The sequence below is a fragment of the Mixophyes fleayi genome, chromosome 4, assembly GCF_038048845.1.
Source record: "Mixophyes fleayi isolate aMixFle1 chromosome 4, aMixFle1.hap1, whole genome shotgun sequence".
Lineage (NCBI taxonomy): Eukaryota > Metazoa > Chordata > Amphibia > Anura > Limnodynastidae > Mixophyes > Mixophyes fleayi.
Window position 1 is genome coordinate 213,130,893 of NC_134405.1, and position 20,147 is coordinate 213,151,039.

The window sequence follows — 20,147 nt, forward strand, 5'->3', positions numbered from 1 at the left end:
GAGGAGGAGGCGCCCTTGACAGATGTGAGGGCATAATTCTGTATTTATCTTGCCCAGGTGTGCACGCAGGGGGGGTTTCTGGCTTTTTCTTTTTTTTGGGGGGTGGGGGGAAACCCCCTCTTAAAAATCCTGCGTGCGCCCCTGTTGCCAATGTAACATGGTTCGAGGGCACTTAAAATAAAATCAAAGGTGACCACCAATGCCCTGACCATACCAACAATGAAAATAAGGGGGCAGCCACAACTTCAGCATCATACATATTCAGACAAAGAAAACAAACAGGCTACCTTCATACCTGTTATATGTTCTTGTAAATATAAAAAAAATGTTTTCTTGATTTTGAGACTATACTTCCATATTTAAGACTAGTATTTAAAAGAAAAAGACCTTTTAGACAGTAACGATTTTTAATTTGCACAAGACCACAAGACTGAGCAGAATGATGTAGAAAGCTAACATTTTCCAGCAAACAAGTCTTTTTATTAAAACGAGTCAATTTTGTAAAAATTAATTTGCCTATGATTAAAAACTAGAATGACACAATAATAATAATAATAATAATAATAATAAAAAATAATAACTTTCAAACATAGTCATTGAAGAAAATAATTTAAAGGAAGACAGCCAATCTGCTTTCTGATGCTTAGTACAAGATATAGGTGCTGTCAGTGTGGAAATTCAAATTCCTTGATACTTTCTACTTGGTAAAATATTTCCAGAAAGGTTAGATCTCTTTGCGGACCTGATGTCTCTTGGGTGGAAGAGGAGTCTGAAACGTTGGATAACGTCCAGGGACGTGGTACCAAGCAGATTTATGGACTAATCTGCAACGTTCAGATTTTGACAATGGCCTACTAAGAGAAACTAAAGATTGAATGTCACTCAGGGGACCTGACATAGATGTCTGGCACACACTGTCTGGACGATAAAATAGGGTACTTGTCAAGCAGCTTGTCACTGAAGCAGGCCTTCTTCCCATGGATTTTGATATTGAACACATTAAGGCTGTTTCTGAATTGGTGTCTTGGTGCCACAAGAATTCTTCATCTTGATTATACTTTAGTTTGTTGTTCTTAAGAAGAATTGTGTGGGCTGTGTGTTCTCTCCTTTTACTGCGCCTCAATAAAAAGTCATCTGATCCATTTTCAATTGAGGAATTTAAGGCCTCTGGGGAATTTCTGAGAAATTCGGAATCAAGGTCGCTTACTGTTGGATGAACATTGAAAAATCTCCGTTGGGTTATTGCACTCGTATTTCTGAGCTGATTTTCAACTCCAAAATGTACTGGCGCTCTGCTTCTGCTACTTTTGAACTCCTTCAAAAACCTAAACATTAAGATAAAAAGACGTTAACGTGTAATAATCAGTTAGAGTTAAAACATTTACATAGTCGATCACTAGTAGCAACATTATTTTATCCAGCCCATCAGTTAATGAACAATGTATAAAATATGTGGTATCATAACATAACCTTCTGGAGTATAAGACATACCTGCCGACTTTCCAGGTATATCCGGCAGACTTCCGAAGCAGTGGGTGATCTCCCAGCTCCCGAAAGAGCCTGGCAACCTCCCTGATGCCCAGATAGAGTAAGATATGGTGGTGAGCATGACAATGCGATTGCTTATTAGGAGTTGTCACGCTCCAGCCACCATGGTGTGATGGTATGTTTCACTTCATCGCATTGCATGGGCAGATCATGAAGATGCAAACTATGTACTTGTCAACTTTTTTATCCTTCCCTCTGAGAGATCCCAGAGAGGAGTAGAGGAGTTGAAATGCAACTACAAAGGGGGTGTGGCGGATCATCATTTGTCTCCTCCTCTCTATGCGATGTCATAATTGTCATTTTTCCATGAAGAGGCCATAATGATGTAATTCACTACAAATCATGTCCTGGAGGCAGGGCCGGATTAAGGGAATGGAGGCCCCTGGGCTAAGGGGACCTCCATTCCCCCGTGAGGGCCCCCCTCCCCGTTATCTGAGCCACCCCCCCCCCCCTGGTGAGCTGAGCCGCCCCCAAGTCACTTACCTCCTTCTCCTGGCATTGCAGTCCTTCCCGGGCGCACTATACGCTCTTTACTGAGGAGATCTCGTGAGAGTGAGACTCACGAGATCTCCTCAGTAAGGAGTCTACAGCATGCCGGGGAAGGACCGCATTTAAAGTGCTCAGCAGCATTGATCGCGGGGCGGGCGCCCCTGACCGATCAATACTGCTGCTGAGCACTTTCAAGGGCCCCCTGGATGCCCGGGGCCCCTGGGCTGTAGCCCAGTTAGCCCTAGGGTTAATCCGGCCCTGCCTGGAGGCCCCCATCCCACCCACTTCACTGGAAAGTGGACAGGTTGCAGGAGAATAGCCTGAATTTGAGTTCGGGAGTCTCCCAGAATTTCCGAGAGAGTGGGCTGGTATGAAATTGTGTCAGTGGATGCGAGTCCCGTATTCAGGACCCTGTCCCCTCACCCATACTGCTTGATGGTGCAAATGGTATTATTGTAAGGGGGCTGTGATGAAACAAGTCATCTCTGGATCTCCCAGATGGGAGGTCTTAAAGTAGGCGAGTATGATAAAGCATCTAAGGACCAATAACAATCGGGTATCTTTCAGTGCATTTGATGCAGCATGTTTATGAACTTGGTGCACAGCGATCCTACAGTATTTCACAATCCCGATGGAACATCAGTCCCCAAAAGATAAATAAATCCTTAGTAGAGCAAATCCGCAAACAATCATATATTTCTTCCCAGTTGTACTTTATATAGATGCAGAGATAAAACAACTAAAGTAAAAGAGAAGTTTAAAACAATGTGTAATTGCAAATTGCGGCACTGCTTCATGGGCAACCCAAAATATTTCAAGGGCCGCATCCTCCAAAAGTGCCACACATTACCCTTAATTTCAAGGATAAAAAGCAGTCCAAAAACAAACAAAAGAGAAAACCAACAGCTTTGAAAAGCACAAAACTCTCACACCAAGTGTTCACACCACCACAGATCCAAATATCATATGAATGCCTTTATTAAAAACATAAAACTAAAACAACCTCGGCACTCCCACAACACTCATCCCAAATTGCACCCACATGCCCCTCACTCAATTGCTCAGAAATTACACCACATGCCACCCAGATATGCCACCTGTTCAAAAATAGCCCCTCATGCCCTCAGACTCCCACTTGCCAGAATATGGCCGCACATACCCTAAGAGCCAGAAGCCAGCTGCTCCCATTCAGTCTTATTTTCTGTTTTAGAACAATGCAGAGAATGAGGCAGAAGGGGGGAAGAGAGCTGGGGAACTACTGCAACTAGTGCATATTCTAGGCCCCACCCCCTTGTGTAGGGGGCTGGGCCTCCAGGACGTGGGGCCATCCGGGGATTTCCCTGGTAGCCCTGTGGGCCAGTAAAACTCTGGGTGGTAAAATAACAAAGGAAAAACCATACCCGATTGCATGACTTATTTTTTTGTAGTTCCTGGAAAATGTCTTTCTTAATTTACAATGCTCCCATGAGAAGAAACCATCCTCTTTTAAAAGCTGCTAATAAATCTGCATTGAGTTTTCCCATGTAATATTATGTGATGACATCCTACATACTGTAGGTGTGCCTTAGATGACATAAAATGTAAGACTTACAATTGAACTTCGCAACTCAAAGGATGGTCAAGACCAAGAACGCTGGTTCTGATGTTCAGGGACCTCTGGAGCATTTCAACAGCCTCTTTATTGTTTCCCAAATCATTGTGACAAAGTAGCTTTCCTGTTGGAATTGTATCACAAAGGAAAACATAATGGAATTTAATTTAAAGGGTGTTTTGTGCAAATCTCATCATGAATTATAACTAAGCATATATTGTGCATAGACTGATTGTATATTACAACCCTTTAGGACAATGTCATTTGTCACATGTAACCTAGCTCGTGCCTATAGATAGATATATACTCAGCATCAACCCCCAAGTGTGTAAGTGTCTGTTGCTACTCTTCCTCGATCTCAACAGCATGTCACTTTGCACTATGCTGCAAACAGGTACCTGGTATTAGCTCCAATTTACTGATGGTTTTGCTAGCAGCTCAGCTACATGAGTGAAAGGAGTTAGATATATCAAAGTGAGATTTACAGCTCTTCAAATTCCTTGTAGAAACAAGTGGTCTGCCACAGAGTGACAGTCTGCCAACATGACTCAACTAAGAGGTTAATGTAGAGAGGCATGAGAGCAACACCAATATTATACTTTAGCACCGCCCCTGGCTACCACTGTGCGCTAAAATACAGTTGCATATTAAGTACACATAGTGCTGCACTGTAAATATATTCAGAGACCGCTAAAAAGTCAAACGTGTTAAAACAAAATAAATGTAGTGCAAGGATCACTGCAAAATTAATCTGCTGATGCATTATGGTGCCCATACAGCGAAACTGTACATATAGGCAGGGGGACAGCAGCAGCACAAAATAATAGTTCATGATGATGAACTCTATTGGGGGGTATTCAATTGACCGCAATATTTTTTTTGACCGCGTTGTGATTTTAACACTGTTTTTTTTTATCATTTTCGAGCAGGTTAACTTTACCCGCGATTCAATCCAATTTTTACTGCTCCGGTTTTTTTTCATCAAACGGTCCTCTCGCGCTCCAGTAGAAGGTCTATTGAAAGTATAGGGTGTGTGAGAGGCAGCTGCGTTAAAAGCAATTCAATTGTTTTTTAACATAGCACGTTAAACAGGCCAATATGCTGTTTTATCTCGCACCTGTTTGGGTTGTGATAAAAATAAAAAACCTCTGAAAACTATTTGAAATCAGGTAATAATGAGAAAAAAAGATAAAATCTGTTTATCACTAATGCCTAACATGTTAAAGTTGATTTTCTTGTGAAACAAATAATGAAATAAAAAAACATTAAAAAAAAAATCAATCATTAAATATATTTATGTATGTTTTTGGTACAAATATGTTTGTACTAATGTGTTTTGACATGGTATAGATGATTCTATAGTAAAAAATAGTTAAATAAAAAAATATGCTAAAGGAAGTAATGTAATGTAGATATTATCAACTAAAATGGTTGTGCAATGCATTAAAATGTATGAAAATGTATGCCAGTCCTTTTTTTTGTGTTATACATGACCACGTTAAAACTCCCCTTCACTCCCCTAAAAACTCGCAAATACAATGATTAACGCACGGGCGTAGCGTTCCCTCTTTTTCAATTGAATTGCACGAGTTTTCACACTGTGTTATCTAAAAACAGTCGGTATTACCAGTTAAAAACCCGCGGGTGATTTTGGTTTTTTTTAACGCGGCACGAAAATAAATAAATCTCGCAACCAATTAAATACCCCCCTATGAGACACGGACCCAAATTATGTGACACAGTGGAGCATGTGACTTGTCAGATCTGCAGTTATTATAATCAATCACAAAGAAAAAATAAATAAAATGACATTGCATTTTTTAACAGTATACTATATATAAAAGTATAAGACAGTAAACATAAAAACAACATGTTCTCTCATGATATAAAATACAGTTTAAAATGTGAGTGTGCAGTGAAGGCTGTCAGATGCCAATCTTTGCCTTCAGGTTTACAGCAGTCACTTGATATGAAGGCCATTGATATGCCTTTTATAATAAACATGCTGTGACTCGTTACAAAACAATTATAAATTAAGTAGCATTCTCCATAAATGATTAACCCAAGTCTACCACAACTAACATAGAGGTTTCTTAAGATACATGTCCTGCAGACTAGAATTCCAACACAGCATTAGACACAAGTCTGCGAGAACGTTCCGCCCGGGCATTTCTTAGGACATTGTGTTCTGTAGTTTATTTTCTGGTGACAGATGCCTGTTTTTCATTATTTCCAACATAAACTAAACGCTAATCAGGCAGCACACGGCCAAGCCCAAAATCACGTTTCAGAATGTTTTCTATATTCCTCATTAGCATTACCTGACTTCAGTAATGTATTGCTGAGACTTAATCTGAGATGCCGTCTGATTTCCAGGGAGGGAGAACATTTTTCAGCGTCTTCTTTGATTTTTATAACATTCTTGTAGTGTTCAAGTGCGTGTAATCTTTGGCAACTAAAAAGATGAGCACATTAAAAAATCATTAGATCAGTCATCAAATGTTTGTTCTGGTTTTATGTATGATTTGTTCTAGCGACTGGCCGCCTCTGCAGAGATTTCTGGGACATTACAAATAAACAGTGATGATGATGGTGGTACCGCTAACTTGAATTCGTTGGCTCATTTAGGACATAAGTTTGTTTTGTTTTTTCTGCAAGTTACGCATTCACACCAAAAATGTGTACACATACATCCATCCCATAGATGTAAGCTTGCAAGCTGGGTTCTCTTACCTCTCTGTCTGTCTGTATTACCCAGTATTGTTTTATTAATGTTTGTTCCCAATTGTAAAGCGCTACGGAATTTGCCGACGCTATATAAATAAATGTTGATGATGTTGATGATCTGTAGACTTTTGTGTGTCGAGGACCTGTGCCTCCTATGCTGCATGCAGATTGCAGTGGTGATAATGTGAATGTAATATATACTGAGTACTTAGTATACAGCGCACTGTCACTGTGAGCGGAGAAACTGCTCTGCTTGACCCCGATAGCTAACGCCAACTGAAGATGTTATAACATTTAGGGAGAGTATTGCAGGAGAAGGATCTTCGAATCCCACCCCAGCAGCCTTTGTGCTCTCCCAATCGCAAATTCTCCCTGGCCATAGGAACCTGGAAGTCAAGTGATCGCAACTGTGATCATTTTACTATAAACTATTTAACAGGACAGGTTCCTATCACAGCTGCTGTCTTAACAGAACAATGTTAATAAATAAACACGTTACATCATTTCTTAGCAATGCAATGATAAGAAGAAATTATAACTTGTTAGGCTGCTGGTCTGATCACCAACCCACAGAACTAGATGACGGAGGTTTTCACCTATAGCAGCCGCCTTTCCTTAGAGATTGACGTGCTCACCGGTACTCAGATGCCCCCAGGACTTAGCTCCAGATGTAGTGTGGGTTGGTAATGCAGGACCACAGCGGCAGGCCAGGAGACTGGTAGAAAGCAGCGGATAGTCAAAATGATAGCCAAGGTCAAGGGTCACAGGCAAGCAGGGTAGTCAATAAACACGCTAGAGGTAGGGGTCACAGGCAAGGTAGCAGGGTCCAAGGTACAGGCCAAAAGGGTCAGGGTCACGAGCAAACAGGCAGCGTCCAAAATCCAAGCAAAGGTAATACACGGGAAATCCAACAGAATGTTCACAGGATAGGGGTACAGCAAACAGGAGCAGGTCGGCAAGACTGGGTAAGACACGCTATAAACGTCAGGGAGGCTAAGCCCTCCCTGCCTTAAATACTGAATGTGGCCAATCAGAGCCTAGCTCTGTAAATCACCCCCAGCTTATGCCTGGCACATATAATGAATTAATTAGCCTGCAGGCTAGTAATCTATTTCCGCACGTGCTCGACTGTCCTCCGTTGCCGGGACGCGGCGCTACAGTAATTAGCGTCCGACCGTTGCCTTGGCAACGGCCGGGCTGGATCCGGAAATGATTTCCCGGTCGTCAAGGTGACGGTCGGGACGCTAGAGGGCGCTGTGAGCGTTCCGCGGCAGCTGTGAGTACCGCCGCAGCTCGTAACATAACTAACATGAGAAAAATACGATGGGTCATAAATAAACCCCATGATGAGGTAAGTAGAGGATTGTATTTGGAGAAGTGTTATTTAAGCAACAAAGAATGTACAAAGAATGTAGTATTAAACATTTATTAAAAGTAGAGCTAGCATTAAAGAACAGAAATGCATTTCTATAATTCCACTTCCTTTGACAGAATGCTAAACACACTGCTAACCATTAGCATGTATGTCAGCATGACACATACTGTAGCCGGATTTTCATGCATTGTTGGTTGCATGCGCTATAGGCAGGAGCTGCTTAAAATCCTGGATGAGGTTGTTTAATTCTTTTGAGACACTGGGAGATGGCTTGTGTGTGTGTGAGTATGAGTAGTGCAGCAGATCTAGTGCTGAGCAGCTCCCAGCTTATGTGCCACTGAGCAGCTGTGAGATCATTCAGCAAGCTGCACCGCTACAGCAGAACTTAACCTGTTCCGGGCTGCAGGGACTGACACAGCCTTCATTCACTGAGAGGCATTCTGAGCTCATATACAGTGTTTGTTATTATTCATCAAGTAAACCAGATTTGTTAGTGAAACAAAGTTTGGTTGTGTTCATATAAATCTTTTAAAAACGGTAGCAGGTGTATATACCAATTGGATAGTGGTCCTATTGTTCCACTTTATCACCTAATGACCCTCTACATGTCAGAGGGCCATGTATATGTAAGCACAGTGATGGGTAAGTAATATCACAGCATTGCGGAGAAGAATTTATCCTTTCAGAAGAGTTGTCCTTACTAAAGAAAGGCCAGTCTATAGTCCAATAGGTAGGGTTGCCAATCCTTTAAAATCTTTTGTATTAACAATTTTATAAAAAAAACAAATCTTTACTGACTTTATTTCTGTTTACCAGACACAGCCAGCAAGATAGGGTGGGAAGTATTAGGGCCCTTGTTACCATGGGTGGGAGTGAGGTGTGCAGCCATGGAAGGGCTCAGGGGCACAGCAGTGTGATTTGTTCTGACATGACATGAGAGATGAAGGAACAGGAGACATGAGGGAAAGGGCACAGGAGATATGAGATAGAGGTGGAGGGACACAGGGGAGAGGTAATTGGACACGGGAGAGGTGGGGGACATACGGCAATAACCTTGCATCATTTAATACATTTTCTATATCATACTATATATAGCGTTAAAAAGCATCTAAAATAATTTCACACTATCAAAATCTGTAAAGTTTGTGGGGCCTGACATTTATCTTCTAAATATTAATGATAATAATTTCTATGGCTGCAAGTGAACATTATTTTTAACACTCCACTTACTAGTTACTATTTTGTGGATGGCTTTGTATGTCTGCAAGGTACTCCTGGATCTCTCCACAATGTACGTGATTCTTGCCGTACAGCTTGCGCCTGATAGACAAACATTCAACAAGGTAGTTCTCTGATTCAGTAAAGTCACCAACAGAAAATCTGAAACAAAAAAAGGATGTGTTAACCCCTTCAGTGCTAAAGACCAGTATGACTTGCCCTGAAAATATACCTCTAAAGTGCTAAGGACGAGTCCTCCCTGCCACAGTCAGGGGACAGTGTGTTGTCCATCGAGTGTATGTGTATATGATAAATGCCTGCACTGACAGCAGCTAAGAAAACATCCCAGGACCGTGGCAGACATTGGGGGACACCTGATGCAGTCTTCACTCATAAAGGCAGCATGTTGTCCAGCAAGATGACACTGCCCGGGAAGAGTGAGGAGAGCCTGGAGCAGTTGTAGGGGGCACTCGCCAGATCAGGTGGTGTGACGGAACCCAGCTAAGTAATATTCTGCATTCTGAATGTTTGTAGCTATTGTAGTTATAGTTGTCAACATTTTTTTTATTTATTTTGTTTTTTGCCCATTTTTATGATTAATCCATGATGTATTATTTTATTGTTTATTTTCTTTATATTTTAAATTTATATTTTTTGTTTCTGTAGCAATCTAATTATGTATTTAGCATGCTACTTAAACAGTAACCAATAAAATGCTTTCATAGGATATATAAATGTCCTTTGAAATGAAAGACACTCTCCTGATTAATGTGGTGGATGTGGATTTATGATCTGTTCCTGTGATGTGATTTGTATGCAACACTTTTTGGTGTTTGGATCACTGTACTGGAAGTAGCTGTTACCATTGATGCAGACCTGCTTGGATGGCTCTCTCCTCTCTGCAACAGATGGTTGGTTGGTCTGTGAGGTGTAGGTGTAATTTCCAAACTGGGACGGCACCTCCAAATAAGCATTACATTCAATCTTTCTGCTGTATGCATGTTTGTTTTGATTTAAGAGTTATGTTATTTTAACATACAGTACGTCACTATTTGCTGGTTTTGGCTGTGTCTCTTCTCGTCCACAGAAATGGAGGAGTCACTACATTGCAGGAGTTACCCTGTTTCTTATGTACATTATATACAAGCATTGTTTCATGTTATGGATTGATACTGTAGTTTCCAATAAATATTTTTAGATTTCTATACTATTTTAAGCACACTGGGCCTCATTTAGACCTAGGAGCAAATCCAGTTAAAGTAAATGTGCACCGGGACAACCCATATTGTGATGTACATGATATTTATTCCACTGCAAGTTAGGACTCAACCCCCTCTTTGAGCCGGACTAGGGGAAGGGGCACGTGCCCTGGGCCCTCCTCTCTCAGGGGACCCCCTTCTACTGGTTCAAGTGGTACCTGCAGGGGACAGTTTTTTACCTAGTGACTGGCTCCTCCTCTGGGACCAGTCACCTTGCTGAAAGCAGCTGCGTAATATCGTAATATCTGCTCCTCCCTCCATTCCCCCATATGAGACACGCACTACATAACCTAATTATTTAATGGTGGGTGTTATTCATTTATTTGTGTCGTTAATTTAATAGTAAGGCCTTTTAAGGTGAGCTGATGGGACCTTTAATTTATGCTAGGGTGACAAATTGAACGGGGGCTGAGATGGGAAGTAGAAGGGCTATTTATTAAATGTGAATTTGAATTATCTAAATTCATCATCATTATCAGCTATTATATAGTGTTACTAATTCCGCAGCGCTGTACAGAGAACTCAGTCACATCAGTCCCTGCCCCACTGGAGCTTACAGTCTAAATTCCCTAACATACACACACAGACACACACACACACACAAAGACTAAGGTCTATTTGATTGCAGCCAATTAACCTAACAGTATTTTTTTGGAGTGTGGGAAGAAATCAGAGCACCTGGAGGAAACCCACACAAACACGGGGAGAACATACAAACTCCACACAGATAAGGCCATGGACAGGAATCAAACTCATGACTCCAGTACCTTGAGGCGGCAGTCAGGATGGTTGTAGGAAATATGTATATTTATTAAATGTAAATGCTATTTGATGTTGGGGCTAGTTGGGGGAAATTGTTCTATTATTAAATGTAAATACTATTAGTTTAATGTTTGGGCTGGTTGCACAGAGGGAGGCCTAATTATTAAATGTGGGTGCTATTAATGCTGGGGATGGTTGGAATTTTTTAAATCTCATATACCTGTCTTTTTTCCAAATAGGGCCCCAACATTCCAGGATCCAGACAAGCAGCAAATGATCTAAAGAAACCAGCAACCACAGGGGGTGAAAGTAACAAGAACAGGCAGGAGAGAGCAGGACAGTCTGCCAACTGTGCCGAATCTGGTGGGGCAGTGCCAAATTTGGGTGGCTGTCTTGCTTAGCCAGGATTTGGTCCGACTACAAGGACAGTTGGGAGGTATGTCCCGTTGCACAGTGCTCTGCTTATGGAGTGAGAGCTGGGTGCACCCAATAGTAGTACATACAGTATTGTTAAAAATGCTAGCCATATAAGACTATAGGGGCTCCCCTGTCTTAAGTGCCCCAGCCCCTCCGAGCGCCTTAATCTAGCTCTGTCCCCTCCCAACTCTAAATCTGCCTGTATTGTAAATATGTATTACAATATCGTTTTACCAAGGTGCAAAATTGCATCTTCTAGATGGATTTACTCCTAACTGGACAGATTTTCACTATTTATATGTAGAACTTTGGTCTCTTTTGTATTTATAATGCTGATGTGTAGACATATATTTATATTAATAAGGCTCCATTAAGTAGCATTTCTTTTATTTATAATGTATAAGCAATTTATATTTATATTTATGTTTAACTAATGGAACTCCACACAAAAAAATAATTTATGTTTTGGGTGGGGTTATCCTTTCATTTATAATATAAATGTGCATGTTACATGATGAAGAAATAACTTTTACACAGTAGTGAGCTCTTGCACGTCTTCCCTGATGTGCCATTCATACTCAATCTGATACAGAAAAGGGTGTACTACATTTTGGGTGTAAAGTTCACTTCCTAGCATAAATAATAGAATAGTTTCTTTGAAGGATAACAACTCTGGCACAATCAGGCAGCTAGAATTTCAGTTTAATCAATGAGTACAGAAAAGGCCATGACTTATTTTTCCAGCCTGACTGCCCTTCAAAACCACTGTTCTGTTAGTATTCATTCTAAGTGAAGCTTTAATTAAATTTGGTAAAGACCATTATTATCTTCTGTTCCATGTAATTTGTTTGTATCGTGATTTCTTTAATGTAAAGCACTGCAATATGTTATAGTGTCACAAATAAAAACAATCATCTGCACAAATATAGATTTGAATGTTGAACATGAACTTACCTGTAAAGTCCTTGACAAAGTTTCACTGCTGCTTGTTCATACGGCCCAGGTGTGTATAAGTGGATCTGTTCAATAGTGTTTTCAAGCACTTGATTGCGCTGTTCGAAGCATCTTCTGGCATTCAAAATGGCTATTAAACACGAGAGGCGACCTAATGACAAGAACATAGAGATTTACACATATATGTAACTGAATGAATTAGACCAGCGGTTCCCAAAGTGTGGCACCCCTGGGAGCCGCGGCGCTGTCACAGGGGGTGCCGCGACCGGCCAGAGGAAAAAAAAAAAAAAAAAAAAAAAAAACAACTTACCAATCCGCGCAGCGCCGGGACCCAGCATCCTCCTCTCTCCTGCAGCGCACCCGACAATCAGTGACAAGCTGCGGGAAAGAGGAGGATGCTGGGTCCTGACGCCGCGCGGATTGGTAAGTTTTTTTTCTTTTTTTTCTTTTTTTCCTCTGGCTGGCCGTGGCAGAGGGGGGGCAGAGTGGCGGCAGAGTAAGAGAGGGGCATAGATAAAGGGGCAGAGAGAGAGTGAGAGGGGGGCCGAGTGGCGGCAGAGTGAGAGAGGGTGGCAGAGAGAGTGGCAGAGTGAGAGGAGCAGAGTGAGAGGGGCAGAGAGAGTGGCAAAGTGAGAGGGGGGCAGAGTGAAAGGGGGGCAGCGGGGACAGCGTGAGAGGGCAGAGTGAGCAGAGGCAGTGTGAGAGAGGGCAGACGGGGCAGCATGAGAGGGGGCAGAGGGGCAGCGTGAGAGGGCAGAGGGGGCATCGTGACTGGATGCAGAGGGGGCAGAGTGTGTGGAGATGAAGGAGGGCACAGAGTGTGTGGAGATGAAGGAGGGCACAGTGTGTGTGGAGATGAAGGAGGTCACAGTGTGAGTTAGTTGTCAATTATTCTCTGACAGAAATATAATTGAAAAAACTATATAAAAATATTTTTTCCTTGGATCTATGCGTATTATTTTTGCATACAACTAATTAAGTATTTCTGTCCTGACCAAAATACTTATTACGTTTTTTTGACCCAACTACTTCTAAAACAGGACTGCTCAGTAATTATTTTGGAGGGGTGCCTTGAAAAAATTATGGAAACTCTAAGGGTGCCGCGAACTGCAAAAGTTTGGGAACCACTCAATTAGAGACTATGAAATCAGTTTTATAGAGTCGTTTCATTTCGGGTATGGCACAACCGCATTTCCACACCTGGCAGGAGATAGATAAAGGCCGCCTGGCATCCTGCAGGGTTGTGATGTCACAGCGCTGTCAGTGAAGAGGAGCAGAGAGCAGACAGTTGGGCAAAGAAGAAGTAGCAGAGAAGCAGGAAAGAAGAAGGAGAGAGAGAGTAATTATATTACTTATGAAATAATGGGGGAGTGGGGGCTGGAGAAAATGGGGGAGAGCAGGCTGGAGAATACATTTTGGAGAGTGGGCTGGAAAGAAGGGGATGAGGTTGCTAGAGAAAATAGGGGCGAGACGGCGGGGTTTCAGGGGGTTGGTTGTTGGAGAAAAGGAAGGAATTTTCTTTGTGGGCCATAAATATAAGTAATTAGTAAATAGGTAATTAAATATAACTATAAAAAATAAATCGGTAATATATTCAAAAGAAGATGATGCCTTTTTTTTTTTTTAGCAATAATAGTTTCTATTAAATATTGGGGAAATTTGTAACCATTTAATTTGCTTGTGGTTGAAATAGGCCTTTTTATTACATGCCTAGCCCTCTCTAAGCGCTGTCATCAAATTAATATGGGGGCTGGCTGGAGTGGGGGTGGTAATATGTCTGTTTATTAAATGGGAATGTTATTAATTTACTGTTGGTGCTTGCAGGGGAATATGTTGGTTTATTAAATGGGAATGCTATTAATTTAAAGTTAGGGGTGGTGGGACGAAAAAGCTCAACATAATAAATGGGAATGCTATTGAATTTATGCTGGGGCTGGTTGGAAGGCTTATTTTTTAAACGTAAATGCTATTAATTTAATATCGGGCTGGTTAGGGGAAAGCAGGCCTAATTATTAAACATGGGTGCTATTAATTTAATGTCAGGGCTGTTTGTATATTTATTAAATGGGAATGTTATCAGTTAAATTCTGGGGCTGATTGCAGAGCGCTAGGCATGTCTACATCGTAGGATAGCTATGCTTCCTCCAGCGGTGCACCAACGCTGAGAGGCAGCATCTACTTCCACCAAAATGGGAAAGGGGGTTGCCAGTGTTCTCTCTTGTCCAGGGTACCAAACTATCTAGTTACGGCTCTGTTCTCCGCACTTAGAGGTCTATTTATGACCCTTCGTTAGTTTGACTTGATACTTTTCAATCCTTATCTCCTTGATAAGGATTGAAAAGTAACGGCTATGTATTAAAAAACTTCTCAGGGACAGCAGTGCCGATAACCTGCTGTCCCTGAGAAGTGACTCACCTGATCATCGCAGTCTTTTCTCAATGTTGAAGGCTGCGATGATCTTCTCTTTTTTTTTCTTTTTTTGTTAGTGAGCATGTACCGACCGAATAGTTGGTGCATGCGCAGTAACATCCTGGACGGCAAACTGCAGGATGAGTGACAGGGAGGGATCACATGATCCCTCCACACATGCGCTGTCCAGCTCTGCTCTTTAGATCAGAGCTGGACAGCGCGAAAATTTTCAGATAAGTTAATGTACGCCAGCTTCAGATGGCGCCAGCTTCAGATGGTGTACATTAACATGTAAAAAAAGAGGAAAGTTTCTCTAGTTAAACTTTGATACATAGCGGTTCTGAGCACTTCCCATAGACTGTTATGGGGAGTGCTCAGAAAAACGATAGGAAATGCAAAGCAGCAGATATCTGCTGCGATGCTTCAATAGTACATAGTGATTTCACTGTTGTTTTCGGGGGTTTAACACAGGAAAAATGCTTGGTAAATAGACCCCAAAATCCTTTACAGCCTACATACTCACATTAGTACCTTATGTATTACCTCTCTATTTTACTATTAGATTGTCTACTGTTGTGAGAAAGACCTTCACTATAATTGTCATAAGTCATGTTTATGTTTTGTACTCAATGTATGCTTGTTTAGCTCTACATTGTACAGCGCTACAAATGTCTCTTTCTAATAAAACATAATATTTATTCACCAAACGCAGGATTCAGCCAAAGAGTTGTTTTTTTTAAAGCAAGATTCAAATATTCAGCCAACATAATCCAAATACTGATAATTTAGCTATAATTTTATTACACAGCTATTGCTATTAGCAGCTTAATTTAACTATAAGTATTAGTATTTAGGTTCTTGCTGCTTAATTTTAATATATATATTAGATTTTAAGTTTCAGATTTGATTTGTAATTCTTAATCTAATAATGTATTTTTATAATCAGAAGTATATTAAACCTTTAATAGAGTGCAAAAAATAGAAAAAGTAATTATAATAAATCACGTGTCATTTGCAATATTTTCAATTGACATATCTTGTGCACATACAACTCAGTAAAGGTAATTTACTAAGTGCAAACTGAGCAGACGTCTAGCACGTTTACTTTGTGTGCCTGTTTGTCCTCCCAGCACATACCTAGGAGCACGCCCACATTCTGCTTTTGCGGGACTGCAGGTGAACGTGAGAATGTGCATGTTGTAAATAGTATTATGTCCCTTTACAACCCTGCCAAACACAACTTTAGAAACACCTACTTCATTCATTACAATTTTTTCATTTTTCTCATAAAATACTATTTGATTGAGTATCCTTATAGTTATCAAGAGGTAAATGTATCAAATAGCAAATTTTGGAAATAGCTGATATCAGGCGACTTTGCATGGTAGATTTAAAGCGCAATGGCTTGAAAGGCTATTGCCGCTTTAAATTTACTGTGCAAAGTCACCTGATATCAGCAATTTGCAAAAATTGCTATTTGATACATTTCCCCTTATTAGTTTAATTATGTGTCCCTTTTTTCTGTTTGAATGTTTTTATTACATGGGTATTTATGCGTATAGAAATACGCTTACTGCATCAAATGTACCAGGATGATATAAAACCATTCCATTGAAAGTTTAGGACAAGTCCTGATTATCGGCACCTTCTGAGCCCCAATAAGAACCAGCTATATGTGAGGGCCAGATCCCTACTAAATATGGCAAATGGTGGTAGTCCTAAGGGAGGAACCATCATCAAATGTCTATTATTGGGAAGGAAGGGCATAGTACAGGAGTTATTTGAAGTGGAAAACCACTTTAACGATCTTTCCATTTCATTCCCTTGTAGCTCAATAGATTGAAATCTAAGCACTAGGAGTGCTGTTTTAGTACACTACCGTATTTCCCCATGTATAGGACGCTCCACTGTATAAGACGCACCTATATAAATCATGTGAAAAAATTGAGGATAAACATTTGTGCAGCTTATACAGAGGAGAGACAACTCTATAGTGAATTCTGACTTACCCTGTCAGATGATTCCTCTGTCTGATCCTGATGCTGGAAACCCGATTAAGGTCCTCTCTGCGATGTCCGGATGTCCTTTCATGACCTTGACAATGAGGTCCTGAAAGGACATCCGGACATCGCAGAGAGGACCTTAATCGGGTTTCCAGCATCAGGATCAGACAGAGAGAAGACTTTACCGGACAGAGGAGTCATCTGACAGAGTAAGTGCTACTACCCCTGTATAAGACGCACCCAGTTATTAGACCCAAAATTTGGTGGGAAAAGGTGCGTCTTATACATGGGGAAATACGGTAATTGTTGAATGGTGACAATGTTCCAAATATTTGCTCACCAGATGTGCCTTTGAGCTTCAGATCATTATCTTTCTATAAAAACAGTGCAGCCTTTTCACTGATGGCATCAAATTTCTCTCCAAAAAAACTTTCTATAATACTTTTACCATTATATACTATAAAATCCATGCTGCTATTTACATCTGCAGCCATTTTTGAACGCCATGCCTGCTAGAGAGCTGGCTGAAGAGAACATATGGGTTTCAAGAGGTCTGTCTTGCAGACAGATCAAAAGAAATGTTCACAAGGTCATCATAGTGTAAGTAGCTCCACCGTGATCCCCCTCCATTTCTCATGGCTGCTCTCTTGATATGGATGTCTATGAGCAGTAGGGGGGGACAGTGCTTACTAATCCTGTCTAGTTTTCTAGTTTTTACCTCAACCTTGAATACTGTCTACTTTTTTGACCACTACCTGCCCTGACCTAAGCTTCAGATACTAACGTATTGACCGCTGCCTTGGATACAAACCACTTGCTAGACCATGGTCTGCTCCAATCTCTGCTCTGGACCCAGCCTACCCTTGCCACTTCTTCCATGGACCGTAATTAGATTCAGACATTGTCAGATCGCGTACAGATTCTGCACCAGACCTATGTAAATATCTATGTTTATCCCTCAGCACACTATACATTAACATAGTCTCCAATAAAGATCTAGAGCTAGAGTCAATATGCCTCTACTGTCACATGCTTAAGACCTGGGGCAACTGCGACTGAGGATCACCTTCTGTTCTAAGGGAAAGAGGGTTGCTAGAGGTGAAGGCCACGATTAGGGGGTTTGATCCAGGAATTTTGCTATCTGGCCACATACATATCTAAATATAATAGCATAAATGTAGTCAAAGGGATAGCCATGGCTAGGGTTGGTAGTGAAGAATTGTAGTCTGTAACGGTACTGTAGAATACCACACCCACGACCATAGAACAGGACTTATAATCAGGCAATTAAAAGTCATGCTTCCAGCTTTACAAATGCCTAGAAAGGAAGATGGCTCTCAGGAAGATGTGTGTCATGTATTTCAGAGCAGACACCCTTGCTGTAGTGACCTCAATGATTGGGAGGCATGTCTAGCAGGTAAGATTCTGGCACCTACTTCCCATTGCAAGGTTTTGTGCAAGGGTGCTGTACGCTATTCCGTAGCTGATTAAATCCGGATACAGAAAACCCCATCAGTTCACAATCTGTAAATGTCTATGTGGCTGTATTAAGTCAATGCTAAGTGCCGTGATTTTCTGCATTCGGATTTAATGACAGCCAGGTCGGAGATCTTCTGTGTCTTTTTAATAGTAAGTCTATATTTTATTTATATCGGAATAATAGTAATTGGAATTATTTTGTCAACATATTTGTTGTCAGGGTAATATGTCGTTGATAAGATGAATGAGCTTGTTCAGTAGCATAATCCCAGACCACAGTAGAACCTCCACCATGGTTCACAGATGCTCTAATGCATTCTGGTTTCAGGGTCTACTTCTCACAGTTTATGCTCCACTATTCTCTTCTAATAAAGCAACCATTATCAATACATTATCAATTAATTTGGCCTCCTACAGTTGATCAAATTGAATATATTATCACCCACACTTTGATTCAGTGACAGTTTCTTAAAACATGATCTGACAATATCGCTGAAGACTAGCGACATGTTTAAAACACTTACTTACGTTTACACAGACTCAGCCCAGTTCCGATGTGAGGAGACCCCGACAATTTAAAATGACATCACTTTGAACTGCGACTTGAAGATTTAAAGCGGCAATGCAACGGACCCAGCGTATGATCATGGAATGTAAGTATGAACCTTACCGTACCAGGGTTAGGGTACTTACATTACATGATCGTACACCAGGTCCGTTGCCACTTTAAATATTCAAGTTGCGGTTCCAAGTAACGTCATTTTAAATTGTTGGGGTCTCCTTGCATCAGAACTCGGCTAAGTCTGTGTAAACGGAAGTCAGTGTTTTTAACATGTCGCTGCCTTACATTCGGATTATTTAGGTCGCTGTAAACATTGTCTGTGTTTACAGCATCGTTAACACGTACTACACCCAATAAGTATGCGTGTGTGATGGCACAGGGGGCTTGTGGCAATGTAGTGTGCGTGTGTGATGGCAAAGGAGGCTTGTGGCAATGTAGGGTGCGTGTGTGATGGCACCGGGGGCATGTGGCAATGTAGTGTGCGTGTGTGATGGCAAAGGAGGCTTGTGGCAATGTAGGATGCGTGTGTGATGGCACCGGAGACTTGTGGCAATGTAGGGTGTGTGTGTGATGGCACAGGGGGCTTGTGGCAATGTAGGGTGCGTGTGTGATGGCACAGGGGGCATGTGGAAATGAAGGGTGCGTGTGTGATGGCACAGGGGGCTTGTGGCAATGTAGAGTGCGTGTGTGATGGCACAAGGGGCTTGTGGCAATGTAGTGTGTGTGTGTGATGGCACAGCGGGCTTGTGGCAATGTAATGTGTGGTGTATGTGTGATGGCACAGGGAGCTTGTGGCATTGCAGTGTGTGTGATGGCACGAGGGCTTGTGACAATGCAATGTGTGTGATGGCATAGGGGGCTTGTGGCAATGTAGTGTGTGATGGCACAGGGGGATTGTGGCAATGTAGCGTGTGTGTGTGATGGTACAGGGGGATTGTGGCAATGTAGTGTGTGATGGAACAGGGGGATTGTGGCAATGTAGTGTGTGATGGCACAGGGGGATTGTGGCAATGTAGCGTGTGTGTGTGATGGCACAGGGGGATTGTGGCAATGTAGTGTGTGTGTGTGTGATGGCACAGGGGGCTTGTGACAATATAATGTGTGTGTGTCATGACGCAGGGGGCTTGTGGCAATGTAATGTGTGGTGTGTTTGTGTGATGGAGCAGGTTGCTTGTGGCATTGTAATGTGTGTAATGGCACAGGGGGCTTGTGGCAATGTAATGTGTGATGGCACAGGGGGATTGTGGCTATGTAGCGTGTGTGTGTGATGGCACAGGGGGCTTCTGGAAATGTAATGTGTGTGTGTGTGTTTGAGAGGTAGGTGGTGGCCGTTTGTGGGGTGATGGTGGGAAAA

At 41.6% G+C, this 20,147-nt stretch overlaps 1 protein-coding gene across 1 annotated transcript in view; it reads right to left on the bottom strand.

Annotated features, from left to right (window-relative positions):
• Nucleotides 1-388: 388 nt before the first annotated feature.
• LOC142152543 (tetratricopeptide repeat protein 41-like) overlaps nucleotides 389-20,147 on the bottom strand; it is a 69,859-nt gene continuing 50,100 nt past the window's right edge. The window contains exons 12-16 of the mRNA XM_075209294.1: nucleotides 12,341-12,491; nucleotides 8,961-9,110; nucleotides 5,950-6,083; nucleotides 3,629-3,752; nucleotides 389-1,325 (exon numbers count right to left, since the gene is read on the bottom strand). Coding sequence (XP_075065395.1) covers nucleotides 725-1,325; nucleotides 3,629-3,752; nucleotides 5,950-6,083; nucleotides 8,961-9,110; nucleotides 12,341-12,491 — 1,160 coding nt within the window. The 3' untranslated portion in view covers nucleotides 389-724. The remainder of the gene's footprint in view (nucleotides 1,326-3,628; nucleotides 3,753-5,949; nucleotides 6,084-8,960; nucleotides 9,111-12,340; nucleotides 12,492-20,147) is intronic.